This window comes from Salmo salar, chromosome 16, assembly GCF_965601325.2.
Source record: "Salmo salar chromosome 16, fSalSal1, whole genome shotgun sequence".
In the NCBI taxonomy this organism is placed as follows: Eukaryota; Metazoa; Chordata; class Actinopteri; order Salmoniformes; family Salmonidae; genus Salmo; species Salmo salar.
The window spans coordinates 14,249,795-14,269,433 of NC_138306.1; the positions used below are offsets into that span (position 1 = coordinate 14,249,795).

The 19,639-nt window shown below is 40.2% G+C and overlaps 1 protein-coding gene across 1 annotated transcript in view; it reads right to left on the reverse strand.

Moving 5' to 3' along the window:
* Positions 1-892: 892 nt before the first annotated feature.
* Positions 893-19,639, reverse strand: part of LOC106573212 (polypeptide N-acetylgalactosaminyltransferase 18) — a 100,731-nt gene continuing 81,984 nt past the window's right edge. The window contains exon 11 of the mRNA XM_014148041.2: positions 893-3,893. Within this exon, the coding sequence (XP_014003516.1) occupies positions 3,744-3,893 (150 nt within the window). The 3' untranslated portion in view covers positions 893-3,743. The remainder of the gene's footprint in view (positions 3,894-19,639) is intronic.

Consider the following 19,639-nt stretch of genomic DNA (forward strand, 5'->3'; position numbering starts at 1 on the left):
TGCCGCGGATATGGTTGGGACAATGCTGGGGGAAAAGGCCAACCAAACTATATAGACAATGCCTTCATCAAATAACACTGTTTCACGATGCATCAGTGACATTGCAGGAGAGGTTTTTAAACAATTACTGCTTCGCATACAAGCCAGTGAATTCTATACGTTACAGCTGGATGAGTCAACAGACTTGGCGGGCCTGGCACAGCTACTGGTCCGTTACATTTATGGGGGGTTAATTAAGGAAGACATCCTCTTCTGCAAACCACTGGAAACCAGGACAACAGGATATTACTGGACAGCTTTGTGACATCAAATGGACTTTGGTGGTCAAGATGTGTTGGTATCTATACTAATGGCTCAAAAGCCATGACAGGGAGACATAGTGGAGCAACTTGGGTACACTGCAGCATCCATTGAGAAGCTCTTGCTGCCAATGGAATGTCTGCCAGCTTGAAAGACGTTTTGGACACCACAGTGAAGATAGCAGTACTCTACCTGGTATGTGTCTCTATGTTTCAAAGTCAAGTAACTATCCTGCACCATTCCCAGAAAGTTGTGGAAAGGTTGTACGCAAAATAACCATAGGACAACCACACTCTCACCAAGTTCTAAGAAACATATGGTTCTCAGAACATTATGTGCTAGTTGGGATGTTACTGTACAGCCACTGCATTCCAATTTAGCTGCTTATCAGTGCCCAAATCTGCCATTTTCAACCTGTATACAGGTACGAGTGTAAAGGGCTACGGAAGTTATTAAAAAACAAAAAAATACTTTTAGGGAACCAGAATAACATTTTGTCAGAACCTCCCTGCAACCTAAACATTTACGTTCCCAGAACAGGCAGCATTTTCACTTCCGTTCTCAGTACTTAAAAGAAAAAACGGAACTTAACAGTCAGGAAACTTATGGCTTTATTCCCACAACCAATGTGAAACCAAAAACAAGGAACCAAATGTGCTTGCTGGGTGGTGTGGTTGAATTAACAACAAATGACAACTAGGAGGCTTCCACAGAAAGTGTCTGGTTGAGAACAACATCGCTTCTCCACTTGAAATATTCAGGACATGAAGGCTCAAACATCCGTGCATTTGAGTCAATTTAATTAGAGTAGCTCAAAAGTGGATATTTCAGTGAGAACACAATAGAAGGAAAAACAATCTATCATACAGAGGCTACTATTACTGGACCTTTTAATCATGCTCCATTTCCCAGCTGCTGCTATAAACAAGTCATTTATTTCTCTCAGCTTATACAGTGCATTAGGAAAGTATTCAGACCCCTTGACTTTTTCCACATTTTGTTACGTTACAGCCTTATTCTAAAATGGATTTTTAAAAATCCTGATCAAGCTACACACAATACCCCATAATGACAAAGCAAAAACACGTTTTTAGAAAATTGTGCGAATTTATAAAACAAAAAAACAGAAATACCTTATTTACATAAGCATTCAGATCCTTTGCTACGAGACTCAAAATTGAGCTCAGGCGCATCCTTTTTTCCATTGATCATCCTTGAGATGTTTCTATAACTTGATTGGAGTCCACCTGTGGTAAATTCAATTGATTGGATATGATTTGGAAAGGCACACACCTTTCATTTTCACATTTCATGTCAGAGCAAAGAACCAAGCAATGAGGTCATTGGAATTGTCTGTAGAGCTCCGAGACAGGATTGTGTCAAGGCAAAGATCTGAGGAAGGGTACCAACACATTTCTGCAGCATTGAAGGTCCCCAATAACACAGTGGCCTCCATCATTCTTAAATGGAACAATTTTGGAACCACCAAGACTCTTCCCAAACAAACTGAGAGATCGGCGGAGAAGGGCCTTGTGATGACCAAGAATCCGATGGTCTCTCTGACAGAGCTCCAGAGTTCCTCTGTGGAGATTGGAGAACCTTCCAGAAGAACAACCATCTCTGCAGCACTCCACCAGTCAGGCCTTTATGGTAGTGGCCAGAAGGAAGGCACTTCTCAGTAAAAGGCACATGACAGCCCACTTAGAGTTTGCCAAAAGGCACCTAAAGGACTCTCAGACCATGAGAAATAAGATTCTCTGGTCTGATGAAATCAAGATTGAACTCTTTGGCCTGAATGCCAAGTGTCACGTCTGGAGGAAACCTGGCACCATCCCTACGGTGAAGCATGGTGGAGCCCGCATCATGATGTGGGGATGTTTTTCAGTGGCAGGGACTGGGAGACTTGTCAGGATTGAGGGAAAGATGAGCGGAGCAAAGTACAAAACCTGCTCCAAAGCGCTCAGGACCTCAGACTTGGGCGAAGGTTCCCCTTCCAACAGGATGACCCTAAGCAAACAGCCAAGACAATGCAGGAGTGGCTTTGGGACAAGTCTCTGAATGTCCTTGAGTGGCCCAGCCAGAACCCAATCAAACATCTCTGGAGAGACCTGAAAATAGCTGTGAAGCAACACTCCCCATCCAACCTGACAGAGCTTGACGGGATCTGCAGGATCTGTGCCAAGCTTGTAGTATCATTTATTTAACCTTTATTTAACTAGGAAAGCCAGTTAAGAACAAATTCTTATTTACAATGACAGGCCTAACAGGGAACAGTGGGTTAACTGCCTTGTTCAGGGGCAGAACGACATATGTTTATATATTTTTTTAACCTTGTCAGCTCAGGGATTTGATCCAGCAACCTTTCAGTTACTGGCCCAACGCTCTAACCACTAGGCTACCTGCCACCTGTCATACCCTACACTCAAGGCTTTAAATCTCTGCCAAAGGTGCTTCAACAAAGTAATGAGTAAAGGGTCTGCATACTTATGTAAAAATGACATTTCATATTTTTTGTTTTCATAAATTTGCCAAAATGGAGAAAAACGTTTTTGCTTTGTCATTATGGGTTATTGTGTGTAGATTGATGAGGGGGAAAAAAACAATTTAATCAATTTTATAAGGCTGTAACGTAAAAAAAAAAATAGCAAAAGGTCAAGGGGTCTGAATACTTTCCGAATGCACTGTATGGGGGAAATAATTGCATTCCTTGCAGAAAAAGCATCACTATTTCTATGTGTTGTGAAAAATATACGTGGTATCAAATAAACTATTTGACTTCATCACCTACAGTATGATTTTATATTAAGGTGTCTTCACAAAAAACATAACTGAGATGGACAATCTTGATTGACTTTAAATAAAAGTATGAGGAATGATTCAGGAGATGGAAAACCACCCACACAAAATATTATTTGTCATCAGCATTTTTACTGTAGGTTTTTATAAATATCCAGTATACACTTATAAAATAGCTTGTATATTCTCCCAACATATTGGCAACAGTTCTTTGATACCACCGACTTGATTTCATAATAACATTCAATCTACAAACCTGAGAAACAAACAAAACAAGAATAACAAAGGTTTTTCAAAAACATGCTACACAGTAGCATCAATTACAATGTACATTAGAGCCAATGCAAGCCTGAATTCAGTGTGACAAAAGACAATCTGCTCAAAATACATTGAAACATTTAAGTCTCATTATAGACCCAAGTCTGCCGGTTCAATCTCATATATTAACAAAGGACATTGTTTACATTTATCAAATTATGTCTTTGAGTCTAAGAGACATCAAGGTACTAAAAGTGTCAGCATATTTATAATTCAATTATTGCCTCAATAAATATATATCTTTAAAGAAGCAAAGCTTCTATGTCTGTCAGTTACAGATCCAGTGTTCACCATGGGCAGCTCTTTCCCCTGCAGGACGCAGGATCCCCTCATTGGAGAGTGTAGGTTGACAGTAGGTTGGTGATTGTCCATTTCTGACCAGAGCACTTCTGTATGGCCAGCTGGTAGCCAAACTCCGTTTCACCGTTCTCTACCAGCTCCAGGCAACGTTTGGAATTCATGTTTTCTATGGAGCCTCCCTTTAGGACACAGAGCAAATACCAAATGTTGAGTCATGCAGTCATTTCACTTTGCGCATATACATTGTGTCCAGTCATTTCACTGTGATGAAATACATTGTGTCCAGTCATTTCACTGTGATGAAATGCATTGTGTCCAGTCATTTCACTGTGCTGAAATGCATTGTGTCCAGTCATTTCACTGTGATGAAATGCATTGTGTCCATCAGGAGCTCCAACTTGTAATGGCAGGCCAATGAGGCCATTTAAAATCAACATGATATTAAGGTGTACATCTGTAATCACAGAGAGAAAATTAATGCAGATGGATCTTTTACATTTTAGTAATTTAGCAGACGCTTTTATCTAGAGCAACTTCAGTAGTGAGTGCATAGATTTTCATACTTCTTTGTTCTGGCCCTCCGTGGGAATCGAACCCACAACCCTGGAGTTTGCATGTGCCAAACTATTCAGTTCCTGCAGGTGACAAAAACATACCCATAAAATGATGCTGCCACCACATTACTTGAAATTGAAATTTGAACGTAGCAAAACATGACAATTGTGAAAGGGGTGTGTAGACTTTCGCTACCAACAGCCATAAGAGAGGCCATTTGATAATGTCACCTGGGGAATAACGAGAATCTATATAACTGAGGCTAGTCTACAATCACTAAGGATAACGATCTAAACGCTTTCAACCCCAGGTTAATGTCTCTGTTAGGTCCTGCTTTTCCTCTCCCTCTTGCACCCCAGTATCTCTACTTGTACATCATCATCTTTTCCTCTCCCTCTTGCACCCCAGTATCTCTACTTGTACATCATCATCTTTTCCTCTCCCTCTTGCACCCCAGTATCTCTACTTGTACATCATCATCTGCACATCTATCACTCCAGTGTTAATGCTAAATTGTAATTATTTTGCCTCTATGGCCTATTTATTTCCTTACCTCCCTAATCTTCTACATTTGCACACACTGTACATAGATTTTTATATTGTGCTATTGACTGTACGTTTGTTTATGTGTAACTCTGTGTTGTTTTTGTTGCAAGGCTTTGCTTTATCTTGGCCTGGTCGCAGTTATAAATGTGAACTTGTTCTCAAATGGCCTACCTGGTTAAATAAAGGTGAAATAAATACAAATATATATATATATATATACACACATTACTGTAACAAATTTAGACTTCTGCAGGTGCCAGTGGATGTGGAGGAGGATTTGTCCAATGTAAAAAAACAAAATGGCTCGATTGTGTCTGCAGGAAAACTGAAGATCTCTGATTAAGTTAATTGAGGATGTTAAATGGCAACCACCAGATGATAAAGAAACCACTTGAACTGCATGTTATTAGATACTTGGATAGCATCTACCGTGTCATGCCACTCAAAGACAGATACAGTGCCTAGTGAAAGTCTACACACCCCTTTCACAATTCTCACATTTTGCTGCCTTCAAATTAAAATGTATAGTAAATGTGGTGGCAGCATAATTGTATGGTACACTGGTCACCTGCAGAGAATGAGGAGTTTGTCAGCATCCAAAGTAAATATGAAAAGAGCAAAGACCAGGTAAAAAAAACCTGCCTAAGTCTTCTGAATGCCTAACCCTGGGATAGAGGTGTATTTTTTTGTGGGGCAACTACACAAATTTGAATGCCAAAGACACACCATAATGACTTTCCAATAGGTGTTGAGTGTTCCTGAAAAGGTCCATTCCCAGTCCTGACAACCTTTTCATATGTCGTGATGTCAGAATGCACTCACTGTTCCAGAAATGTGGTTATTACGCAGCAGGACCGTTAACAAGCACTTCCTGCTAATTATCTATAGGCTGTTTCAACTTGTCAATTTCAAATTCATTTCTAACACGTTGTATTTTCTAACAACAGTTTGAATTGAGGCGTGTTCCGCCTCATAATTTCACATAGAAGTAGCCAATTTCAGCGCTGCAGACAATTTATGTTTGAGGCTTTACGAGCCGGTGTTTGCGTAGATGAAGTACACAGATATTTGCGCGGTCTTGCACGAATTAGAACATTTTCTGAATGAATTAAATCGCTTTAGCCGTGATTGCAAAATGAATCAAGGCTCCTTTCGTTATTTAATTTTATAACTAAAATGGTTGACTGTATTTAAAGACATGGATGACTTGTATGCTGTGTGATGACGTGCACAAATTAATGAGTGATTGATTGATGTACTGTATATTGAAGCAGGACTTAATGCCAATAAGTAAGTTATCCTAAAACAGCTAGAGTAAGAAATGCTTTTTCGTTTTTCTTGGAATAGAAAAAACAATATTCATCAAATTAATTAAGCTACTTTTCTAAAAAATCTATCCCATATAGTCTGTTCTATTCAAGACTCCCTTTGACTCTTAGGCCTACAGCTCTATGTCATTTCAATAACTTAGCTTCTCAAAGATGCCCTCTGGTGGGCAAACTAGCACTAACTACAATTAATGGCAACAATGGCTGACACTTAAATAACGTGCCATAGAATTTGGCTGCAGTATGACAACTTTTAAAGGAAGAACCACTGTACGCATCAGCAACCACAGCTAATGAAGTCACTGAAACCCTTAACAAAGAGATGGTCTGTTTTGGAATGGGTGGCCAGTAATAAACTGGTCCTGAACATCTCTAAAACGAAGAGAATTTTCTTTGGTACAAATCATTCCCTCAGTTCTAGACCTCAGCTGAATCTGGTAATGAATGGCGTGGCTGTTGATCAAGTTGAGGAGACTAAATTACTTGGTGTTACCTTTTGATTGTAAAATGGCATGGTCAAAACATACAGATTCAACAGTTGTAAAGATGGGGAGAGGTCTGTCCATAATAAAGAGATGCTCTGCTTTTTTGACACCACACTCCAAAAAGAAAGTCCTGCAGGCTCTAGTTTTGTCTAATCTTGATCATTGTCCAGTCGTGTGGTCGAGTGCTGGAAGGAAAGACCTAGATAAGCTGCAGCTGGACCAGAACAGAGCAGCACGTCTTGCTCTTCATTGTAATCAGAGGGCTAATATAAATACTATGCATGCCAGTCTCTCTTAGCTAAGAGTTGAGGAGAGACTGACTATCACTGTACATAACTACTGTAAATAAAAACAGCATTTACAGTGGTACAAATATATTCTTGAATTCGATCAAATTTAAACGCACATCATTTTCAATTTTGTACTAACAAGTGGTTGCCATGTTGGTTGCCATGTTGAATAATCCAATAATTATTGGTATGACACGGCTCTCGGAACTCATTAAGGAGGCGGCTTCTAAATGAAAATACTTGCAGATCAATAAAAGGTCCCTGTAGATCTAATTCAATTTAGAGGATTGGAGGATTCTAAATTAATATCTAAGAGGCTTTTATACAATTATAATGCAGGGTTAATAATAAATGTATATATTTGTAGGGGTTGATGCATTTTCGCTAGGGCAAATCTGGTCTGTGATATTGATTTAGAAATGTAAAACCTTACAGAACATTATATAATTATAATGCAAGTTTAATAATAATAAATAATAATAATAAAAATCGTTGGATAACAGACAGAAGCTGCCTCTTAATGAGCTCCGAGAGCCTATCTTCAATATAAACATTAATTCAGAAGGTTAAACCCACAGGTTTTAAGCCTGCAGTAGGTTATAATAATACATGTTGGGAATGTTAAAAAGTCCAAAGGTTATGGGTGGAATTTTGGCTGTCAGAAGTATTCAAATCAACCAATGTCAGCCTTTAAATGCATTATTATCCAAATGTTTGAAGTGCGTGTGGGCGACGGAGAGAAACAGAATGGTGCAGTTTGAGGCCATGAGGCGGAGAGTGATGCGGGCGCTGGAGATGTGAGCAGGTGGGTCTGGGTAGGTGTGATGTAGTTGTCGTTTGTATGTGTAGGTGCCGAGGCTACATAGAGCATGACTACATGGAACTCTATTCCACATCAAGTAACAGTACAATTTCATTAAAAAAAAAAAACATATTAAAAAAGCACAGCGGAGACTGTGAAGCAACACAATCATAGGCACAGACACATGCATACACACACACACACACACACACAGATTTAGTACTGTAGATATGTGGTAGTGGTGGAGTAGGGGCCTGAGGGCACACAGTGTGTTGTGAATGTATTGTAATGTTTTTAAAACTGTACAAACTGCCTTCATTTTGCTTGGCAGCTAATGGGGATCCATAATAAATACAAAAATGACTGCACCATCAACTTGATTCTTCATCAGACATCGCTTGCTGATTATATTCAGTCAACACATATATCTTAAGAATTTCATGGAATATAATTGAAAATTTTTGTTTCTCTTAGAATAAAAACCTTAGTGTAACAACAGTTTTAGTAAGTAATATGCTACAGTCTAGTTACAACTTCTTCTGACCAAGTAAACACAAAAAAACAAGTGTCTTTTTTCGGGTGTGCGTGCAGGACAGAGGAATAGCAATTCTTACACTATTGTTCTAAATTCAAATCACCTTCATCCTCATCATTCTGTTTATTGAAATTCAATTTTGAACAATTATCAGTTTCTATTTGGTTTATATCGCCCATTCATTGACAGCATTCATTCAGGTAGAGACATATTAGCGCCAAAAAGCATAATCATTGCTCTAACTCCCCCTTGTGGTGGTCTGGAGCAATGAAGCAGTGGCGCAGGGTAACGTAGTAAATCACAAATTGCCTCTAAGTCCCGCGGCATAATCTCAAAAGTTTTAATTAAGGAACCACTGTATATGGTTGAATCATCAGCATACATGGACACACATGCTTTGTTTAATGCCAGTGGCAGGTCATTGGTAAAAATAGAAAAGAGTAGAGGGCCTAGAGAGCTGCCCTGCATGCAGTACACCACACTTTACATGTTTGACATTCAAGAAGCTTCCATTGAAGAAAACCCTTTGAGTTCTATTAGATACTGTAGATTGCTCTGAATCCACGATATGGCAGAGGTTGAAAAGCCATAACACATGTTTTCTCAACAACAGGTTATGGTCAATAATATCAAAGGCTGCACTGAAATCTAACAGTACAGCTCCCACAATCTTCTTATTATCAATTTATTTCAACCAATCATCAGTCATTTGTGTCAGTGCAGTACATGTTGAGTGCCCTTCTCTATAAGCATGCTGAAAATCTGTTGTTATTTTATTTACAGATAAATAGCATTGTATTTGGTCAAACACAATTTTGTCCAACAGTTTGCTAAGAGCTGGCAGCAAGCTGATAAGTCTTCTGTTAGAACCATTAAAGGCTGCTTTAACACTCTTGGCTAGCGGAATTACTTTAGCTTCTCTCCAGGCCTGAGGATAAAGACTTTCCTCTAAACTCAGATTACAGATAGGAGTGGCTAAGTTGTCAATGCCAGAAGGTTTGTCCTTATTAACCAATAACAATTTTTCCACCTCTCCAATACTAACTTTACAAATTGGAAATGTTTTTTTCATTATTTTTATACATTAACATAATTGCTCATTGTTTGTCGTGGGCATTTGCTGCCTAAGTCTGCCCACTTTGCCAATTAAATAATCATAAAAAATAATTGCCAACATGAAATGGTTTTGTGATGAATAAGCCATTGATTTCAATGAAAGATGGAATTGAATGTGTCTTTCTGCCCATAATTTCATTTAAAGTACTCCAAAGTATTTTTTCCATCATTCTTAATATCATTAATCTTGGCTTCATAATACCGTTTCTTCTTCTTTTTGTTGAGTTTAGTCACATCATTTCTCAATTTGCAGTAAGTAAGCCAGTCAGATGTGCAGCTAGACTCTATTAGCCACTCCTTTGGCCCCATCTCTTTCAACCATACAGTTTTTCAATTCCTCATCAATCCATGGAGCCTTAACAGTTCTAACAGTCAGTTTCTTAACAGGTGCATGTTTATCAATAACTGGAAGAAGCAATTTCATAAATTTATCAAGTTCAGCGTCTGAATGCTCCTTATTAATCACATCACACCAACAAATACTTTTTACATCATCCACATAAGAGTCAGAGCAAAATCTTTTTTATGATCTCTTATACACTATTTTAGGCCCAGCTTTTGGAACTTTTACTTTCCTGGATATTGCCCCTGTACTGTGATCCAATCGGTACGTATACAGCTTTAGAACAAAGTTCTACAGTATTAGTAAAAATGTGATCGATACATGTGGATTATCTTGTTCCCGTAGTGTTTGTAAACACCCTGGTAGGTTGATCAATAATCTGAACCAGATCATAAGCACCGGTTACAGTAGAACCTTCTTCTTGAGCGGACCGCTTGATGAAAACCAGCAATATTCAGGTGCCCAAGAAAGTAGACCTCTCTGTTTACATCACATACACTATCAAGCAATTCACACATATTATTTAGATAATGACTGTTAGCACTTGGTGGCCTATAGCATCACCCCAAAAGAAAAGGCTTTACAACTGCCAAGTGAACATGCAACCACAACACTTCAATAACACTTGACATAAGATCTTCTCTAAGCATTACAGGGATATGGCTCTGAATATATACAGCAACACCTCCCCCATTTCTGTCTCTTCTATAGATGTTATATACTTGCATTGCTACTGCTGTATCATGAGATTAATTAAGGAACCACTGTATATTAATTTTTTAAGTGAGTCTCAGAAATGGCTAATATATGAATGTTAGCAAGTTATTGATTTCATGAACCTTATTTCTAAGGCTACATATATTAATATGGACTATTTTCAGCCCTTTCCTGGGTACTTCTCAGAGATGGAAATAATATGGAAAAGAACAAACAAAGCAAGAGAAAAAAATCCACTTTCAACAGTCCATTAATGAATTCAGCAGTCCATTAATTAACTTAAAGGGATACGGCGAGATTGAGATTTAGGTCGTTTTTCTACTTACCCTGTCAGACGAACACATGGATACCATTTTTATGTCTCTGCGTGCAGTTTGGAGATGATTGAAGTTAGCATATAATTAGCTTAGCACAATTGCTGGAAATCTCCAGGTAGAGTAGATCGCTCCTCTCAAAATAGGTAAATAGACCTAACTACTCCAAAGCTGGGTGGTTAGTCATATATAGTCTTACAAAGCTATACATATTAATCAATATTATAGCCTATATTCCCTTCTCTCTCCATTCGATAGGCTATGAATACATGACTGAAGGGTATGCTTCGTCATTTTATGCATGGCTTTCTCCCAATCAAACAATGAACGTAACAGACTTCCATCTCAAAAAGTTATTTGAATAGCCTAAAAACGTAAGGTAGCCAAGAGGACTAATAATGAGGGAGAACAAACAATATCAATAGCTTATAGAAAACTCTAATGACAAGTTTAATCAAGTTTAAGCTTATTAAGAAATAAATGATCCATGCAGGCCGAAATGGCCAATAACCTATCCTCCTACTAGGCCTATCATAAAAGCTTTAAGACAAATTTAAAGTTATAAACAGTAGCTTATTTCACAAATATTTTAGCCTATGAAGGTGTTGTCCTAAAGTTGTGGCTTTCAAAAATAACAAGAATAAAAGTCTATAGTTTAAGCCTAAACATAGACTATTCTCAATCATAGCTTTATGAGAGATGGAACGATATTATTTATTTTTCTATTATTTTATAAGGCAAATAAAGCAATTATTATCCAGTTCTGAAGACAGTAGACTGCTTCTATCCAGCCCATGATGTAGGCCTATAAGCTCGCTTACTACTTTAAGATAGCCCATTCTTCATCAGACAATTAATTCTCCATCATGTGCACGCCACACAGACAGACACAGACGCACACACAAACCTGTTTTGTTTCTCCACCAGAAAGGAATATTAGAATAGATTTGCCATTGCCTGCACTTAGCCTTTGCACGGCTTTTAACAACATTATCTGTCGTCATCATTCGTCCAATTGCATTTGATTATTGGGGTGGCCAATAGGGCGATAGCATGGTATATCTGCCCTTAACCTTGTTCTGAACATCTCCAAAACAAAGGTCATGTGGTTTGGTAAGAAGAATGCCCTTCTCCCAACAGGTGTGGTTACTACCTTTGATGGTTTAGAGCTTGAGGTAGTCACCTCATACAAGTACTTGGGAGTATGGTTAGACAGTACACTGTCCTTCTCTCAGCACATATCAAAGTGGCAGGCTAAAGTTAGAGGAAACCAGGTCTAGATTTATCGTAATCGCTCTTCTTTCACCCCAGCTGCCAAACTAACGCTGATTCAGATGACCATCCTACCCATGCTAGATTACGGAGACGTAATTTATAGATCGGCAGGTAAGGGTGTACTCGAGCGGCTAGATGTTCTTTACCATTCGGCCATCAGATTTGCCACCAATGCTCCTTATAGGACACATCACTGCAGTCTATACTAATCTGTAAACTGCTCATCTCTGTATACCAGTCGCAAGACCCACTGGTTGATGAATATTTATTAAACCCTCTTAGGCCTCACTCCCCCCTATCTGAGATATCTACTGCAGCCCTCATCCTCCACATACAACACCCGTTCTGCCAGTGACATTCTGTTAAAGGTCACCAAAGCACACATATCCCTGGGTTGCTCCTCTTTTCAGTTCGCTGCAGCTAGCGACTGGAACGAGCTGCAACAAACACTCAAACTGGACAGTTTTATCTCAATCTCTTCATTCAAAGACTCAATCATGGACACTCTTACTGACAGTTGTGGCTGCTTTGCGTCATGCATCGTTGTCTCTACCTTCTTGCCCTTTGTGCTGTTGTCTTTGCCCAATAATGTTTGTACCATGTTGTGCTACTACCATGTTGTGCTGCTGCAATGTTGTGCTGCTGCCATGTTGTTGTCATGTTGTGTTGCTACCTTGCTGTGTTGTCATCTTAGGTCTCTTTTTATGTAATGTTGTTGTGATGTGTGTTTTGTTCTATATTTTTATTACATTTATTTTTAATTCCAGCCCCCGTCCCCGCAGGAGGCCTTTTGCCTTTTGGTAGGCCGTCATTGTAAATAATAATTTGTTCTTGACTTGCCTAGTTAAATAACGTTTATTTTTTTAATAACAATGTTTTATGGGTGCATAATCATGATAGGACAAAGGTTGACATTGCCCAATCCTAGTTGTGATCTCTAAACATTTATGCAACAAAGGGGACAGAGAATCTCTGTCTGCACCACGTGCTCTCATCACTGGTGTCCCCCAGGGCTCGGTTCTAGGCCATCCTCTTTTCGCCAAGTCACTAAGCTCAGTCATATCCTCACATAGCAATGATGGGAGAGACAATGTGGATGACATTCAACTACTTTTCTCTTCCCCCCCCCTTCTGACATCCAGCTGGTGACATGCATCTATGCATGCCTGGCAGACATCTCAGCTTGGATGTTGGCCCACCAACATCAAGCTTAATCTCAACAAGACCGAGCTACTCTTCCTCGAATGGAAAGCCTGCCCCCTCCAAGACCCCTCCATCACGTTTCACAACTCCACAGTCCCCTGCTCCTAGAGTGCAAAGAACCTCGGCATGACCTTGGACAACACCCTGTTGTTCTCTGCAAACATCAAAACAGTGACTCGCTCCTGCAGGTTCATGCTCTACAACATCCGTAGAGTACAACCTTTTCTCACACAGGAAACGGCACAGGTTTTAATCCAGACACTTGTCATCTCCCGTCTAGACTACTGCAACTCTCTGTTGTCTGGGCCGCCGTTTGTGCCATCAAACCCCTGCAACTTGTCCAGAACGCCGCAGCCCACCTGGTGTTCAACCTTCCCAAGTTCTCCCATATCACCCCGCTCCTCCACCCCACCCCGCTCCACACTACACTGGCTTCCAGTCGAAGCTCGCATCATCTTCAAGACCCTGGTGTTTGCCTTTGGAGCAGCAAGGGAACTGCCACTACCTACCTTCAGGCTATGCTCAAAGCTTACACCCCAAATCGAGTACCCTGAGGGCAGCTCCTGCTCAGCCCAGTCAAATAGCTTCTCTGTCCTTGCACCCTAATGGTAGAATGAGCTTCCCCCTAACATCAGGACAGTGGAGTCCCTGCCCATCTTCTGAAAACATCTGAAACCCTGCCTCTAAAGATTATCTTAAATAAATCCCACACCGTGGTTATGACGGGAGATTCAACTGTTATAATCCAAATTATGTAAAAATATCACTATTGCGTCATGTCAATGCCATTATGACATAATTTCACTCCCAAGGCAAAGCATTTAAAATGTGAGTCCAGCCACTCAGTGGGTATAACAATAATCATACCCAGATGCAGATTATCCACTGCCCAGTCCGCAGGAGGCGTAGAGCACCTTGGACCGTGAGGCGCAAGAGGAGATTTGGCAGGAGGAGACGTTAGGTCCCTTAATAATCATCAGCTCCCTGTTAGGTACAGTGCATTCGGAGAGTTTTCAGACCCTTTGACTTCTTCCACATTTTGTTACGTTACAGCATTATTCTAAAATGGATTAAATAGCTTTTCCCCCATCGTCAATCTACACACAATACCCCATAATGACAAAGCAAAAACAGCTGTTTAGAATCTTTTGCTAATTCTTTTAATAAAAAAAACCCCGGAAATATCACATTTACACAAGTAATCAGACCCTTTAATCAGGACTTGTTGAAGCACCTTAAGTATTCTTGGGTATGGCGCTACAAGCTTGGCACACCTGTATTTGGGGAGTTTCTCCCATTCTTTTCTGCAGATCCGTTCAAGCTCTTTCAGGTTGGATGGGGAGAGTCGTTGCACAGCTATTTTCAGGTCTCTCCAGAGATGTTTGATCGGGTTGAAGTCTGGGCTTTGGCTGGGCCACTCAAGTACTTTGAGACTTGTCCCGAAGCCACTCCTGCATGGTCTTGGCTGTATGCTTAGGGTCATTGCCCTGTTTAAAGGTGAACCGTCGCCCCAGTCTGAGGTCCTGAGCACTCTGGAGCAGGTTTTTATCAAGGATCTCTGTACATCCCCACAGCATGAGGCTGCCACCACCATGCTTCACCATATGGATGGTACCAGGTTTCCTCCAGACTTGACTCTTGGCATTCAGTCCAAAGAGTTCAATCTTGTTTTCATCAGACCAGAGAATCTTGTTTCTCATGGTCGGAGTCATTTAGGTACCCTTTGGCAAACTCCAAGCAGGCTGTCATGTGCCTTTTACTGAGGAGTGAGTTGTCTAGCCACTCTACCATTAAGGCCTGATTGGTGGAGTGCTGAAGATATGGTTGTCCTTCTAGAAGGTTCTCCCATCTCCACAGAGGAACTCTGGGGCTCTGTCAGAGTGACCATCAGGCTCTTGGTCACCTCCCTGAAAAAGGCCCTTCTCTCCCGATTGCTCAGTTTAGCCAGGCGGCCAGCTCTAGGAAGAGCCTTGGTGGTTCCAAACTTCTTCCATTTAAGAATGATGGAGGCCACTGTGATCTTGGGGACCTTCAATGCTGCAGACATTTTTTGTTACCCTCCCTCAGATCTGTGCCTTGACACAATCCTGTCTCGGAGCTCTACGGACAATTCCTTCAACCTCATGGCTTGGTTTGTGCTCTGACACGCACTGTCAACTGTGTGACCTTATATAGACAGGTGTGTGCCTTTCCAAATCATATCCAATCAATTGAATTTACCACAGGTGGCCTCCAATCAAGTTGTAGAAACATCTCAATGATGATCAATGGAAACAGGATGCACCTGAGCTCAATTTTGAGTTTCATAGCAAAGGGTCTGAATACTTATGTAAATAAGGTATTTTTTATTTATTTTTAATACATTTGCAAAAATGTCTAAAAACCTGTTTTTGCTTTGTCGTAATGGGGTGTTGTGTGTGTAGATTGATGTAGATTATTTTTTAAATCCATTTCAGAATAAGGCTGTAAACGTAACAAAATGTGGAAAAAGTTAAGCGATCTGAACATTTTCTGAATGCACTAACTGTCCTTTGGGCTGCAAAGCTCACTGGGCAAAAGTCTTAATAATTTGGCTATATATTTAGCCTCCAAATATAGATTTAATATACATGTAGGCATAGATTATTCTCGATTTAACAAACAATAGCCTAACTTCTAGGATTCTCTGCACTCCACACTCACTAATTTCTATTTAATCGTATGACTTAGGTCAATAGGCAAAAAAAAACGTAAGTACTGTATGTTCACAGTTCAGATTTGCGAGCAGTGCTTCAGTGTCCTCAAATACAAACTGCACTGATCAGAATGAAATACTTCTATTTTCCGTTAGTAAGGTATTCTATCAACTGCACTGCTGCGCTTATAACCTATGGGCTGTGCGTAAAACTTCAACTGCATATCTCATGAGTAAAGTCTTTCTGCCCTGTTTTTCCTAACTCTACACTAAATCAAAATCCTTTCAAATAATGCTGTAAAATAAAGTACATGAGTCAAATAAGTACTAGATCTAAAACAAATGCGAGCTGGTAGATTAGTCAGCCAGGCGAGGTGGAAATGTAACTCCAAGCTTGGATGTGCGCCATGCACAACGGACATGTAGGGACAGCCCTAGCCTACAATACCACAACCATTTAGTCATATTTCACTACCCTTTGTTGTGACAGCTGGCAATAGGGTCTCAGCTTTCTGTAGGTATTGCATTTATTTCCCAACTCTCAATATTGACCGTTGTAGCGCTGCTTTTATTTTTAACCAAATTAATCTTTGATATATAGCCCCTATAGGCTACAAAGCACGGGAAGCGCACAACTACCATTTGAGGTGATTGTATAGGCCGACAGTGCCTTCAGAAAGTATTCACATCTAGGGCTGTTACGGTTACCACAAAACCACACCTACGGTCACGGGTCATGACGGCAGTCAAATTCCATGTGACCGTTTAGTCATGGTAATTGGGCTTCTCCAAGCTCTGATGCGGCTGAAGTTCATTAGTAGTCTACCAAACTTGCTAACTGCCTGTTACTAAGCACTGTATGGACTGTTAAACGGCCATCACTAACATTGAGTGGCTGCTGCCAACATACTGACTCATCTCTAGCCAGTTTAATAATGAAGAAATGTATGTAATAAATGTATCACTAGCCACTTTAAACAATGCAACTTTATATAATGTTTACATACCCTACATTACTCATCTCATATGTATATACTGTACTCTATACCAGCTACTGCATCTTGCCTATGCTGTTCGGCCATCGCTCATTCATATATTTTTATGTACATATTCATTCCTTTACACTTGTGTGTATAAGGTAGTTGTTGTGAAATTCTTAGGTTAGATTACTTGTTAGATATTACTGCATGGTCGGAACTAGAAGCACAAGCATTTTGCTAAACTCGCATTAACATCTACTAACCATGTGTATGTGACAAATAAAATTGTATTTGATAATCACCCTGACATCAATGCAAATGTAATGGAAAATCTAGTCAAACACTTCATGAGAGCCCATGAGCTTATGTTGCGCAACATTTCTATAGGCTATGCAATTGCGAAAAAACAGTCATGGTCTCTATTAAAAAGAGGATCCCATCAGATTTCTATAGGCTAGGCTTACTACATATATTTCTCAACTTTCCTAATATTAAGCACATTGCTTATCTTTACAACAGGCCTATAGCCTACTTGGCTGGCATGAAAATGAACCGTGGGAAAAGCGTCCTCCATTCGCTATTTAAGTGCATATATTACATGTATTATTTCCCCCCCATTTCAAGACAGGTGCATGATAATGGTCCTTTCCAAAATCTAAACAAATTTCACACACATATTATTTGGTATATGTAAAGACAAGATTAAATCAAATATAGTCTGATGGGTGACAATATTAGCCTAACACTTGTGAATGATGCCCAGCTTAAGGCAAGAAACAGGCAAGCATTTTTTTTGCAACTTTTTCAAATCCTAGCCCATAGGCCTATATGTTTTGAAAAGGTTTGTATCACAACTAAAGTGTTTATTTCTAGCTTTTAATATAATAGGTAAACTTTTGTACTATGGGGGATAGTATATTGACAAAAGGCTAGTGATTTTTCTGTTTGTTAGGCCTATTCATCTTTTTGGCTGACAAAAAATAAATGACAGTTCTTCCTATATCTTCAATATTCGTCTCGGAATTGGATAAGGAAGCGCACAGTTGTGTCCCTGATGTGTCCATCTTCACTTGTAGCCTGTGAGAAAGACCTGTGCGAGAGGTGCTTTGGCACGCAGCCAGGAGAAGGGAATTATAATTGTTATATTCAGTCCAAGGGCACAACTGCCTTTGGCCGTAAAAGGCATGTTTTTTTTTTTTAAGGGGCATTACAGCCACACAAAGGGGATGCAGCTGGGAAAATCGAGGCATTATCAAATGCTTTTCAAATTGTGAATGAGAGCGACTGATGAAGTGTTTACCACCTTCGCATTAAACTAAGCAGAGCTCATGGCTTTCATGCAACTTTTTCCAAATCATCATTAGTCGCATCATGCAGCCTTAGAATGCATTAAAAATCAAAACATATAGCCCAACATTTGAATCACAAAGTTACATAAATAACTCTAAATGAAGCATATAGGAGTACATGTTTCTTTGTTCACTGCACAACACAGAATAGCGTCATGTGCACACTCAAATTGTTTGGAGAAAATATATTGTCCATTTTATTCAGCTATGTTCAATTGTATTCTTCATACTATGAAATAATGTCACGGAATTCTAAGCAAATCTTGTCTGCTAAATGAACAAGTGTATCCCACAGCCATATGGCAAAGCCAGATCAGGGACTAACATAAGGACAACTCAGAGTATGCTATTCTGTTCTACATATCATGTTTCTTTAGACCTGTCTAAAATAAATCATGGATTTATTGTGAAGGTGTAGGCTATATTACATGGATTTATTAGACTTTTTAAAATGTAGATGTTCCAAAAGGTCTGCATCAGTGGCTTGTAAGAAGCCAGGAGATGCTAAATGTGTTTATGTTAATTAACGGTCAATTACTGTGAGACCGGCAGTTATTTGCTTGACAATCACTGGCTCACAAAATGTCATGACCGCCACAGACCTATTCACACCCCTTGACTTCATCCACATTTTGTTGTGTTACAACATGAATTTAACATGTAATAAATAGAGATTTTTGTCTCAATGGCCTACACACACAATACCCCATCATTAAGCTGGAGGCCCTGGGTCTGAACCCTGCCCTGTGCAAGTTAGTCCTGGACTTCCTGACGGGCTGCCCCCAGGTGGTGAAGGTAGGAAAAAACACCTCCACTTCACTGATACTCAACACTGGGGCCCCACAAGGATGAGTGCTCAGCCCCCTCCTGTACTCCCTGTTCACCCATGACTGCGTGGCCATACACGCCTCCAACTCAATCAACAAGTTTGCAGACGACACAACAGTAGTAGGCCTGATTACCAACAATGACAAGACAGCATACAGGGAGGAGGTGAGGGCCCTGGGAGTATGGTTCCAGGAAAATAACCCCTCACCCAACGTCAACAAAACAAAGGAGCTGATCGTGGACTTCAGAAAACAGCAGAGGGAGCACCCCCCCTATCCACATCGATGGGACCGCAGAGGAGAAGGTGGAAAGCTTCAAGTTCCTCAGCGTATAGATCACTGACAAACTGAAATGCTCCACCCACACATACAGTGTGATGAAGAAGGTGCAACAGCACCTCTTCAACCTCAGGAGGCTGAAGAAATTTGGCTTGGCACCTAAAACCCTCACACACTTTTACAGGTCCACAATTGAGAGCATCCTGTCGGGCTGTATCACCGCCTGGTACGGCAACTGCACCGCCCGCAACAGCAGGGCTCTCCAGAGGGTGGTGCTGTCTGCCCAACGCATCACCAGGGGCAAACT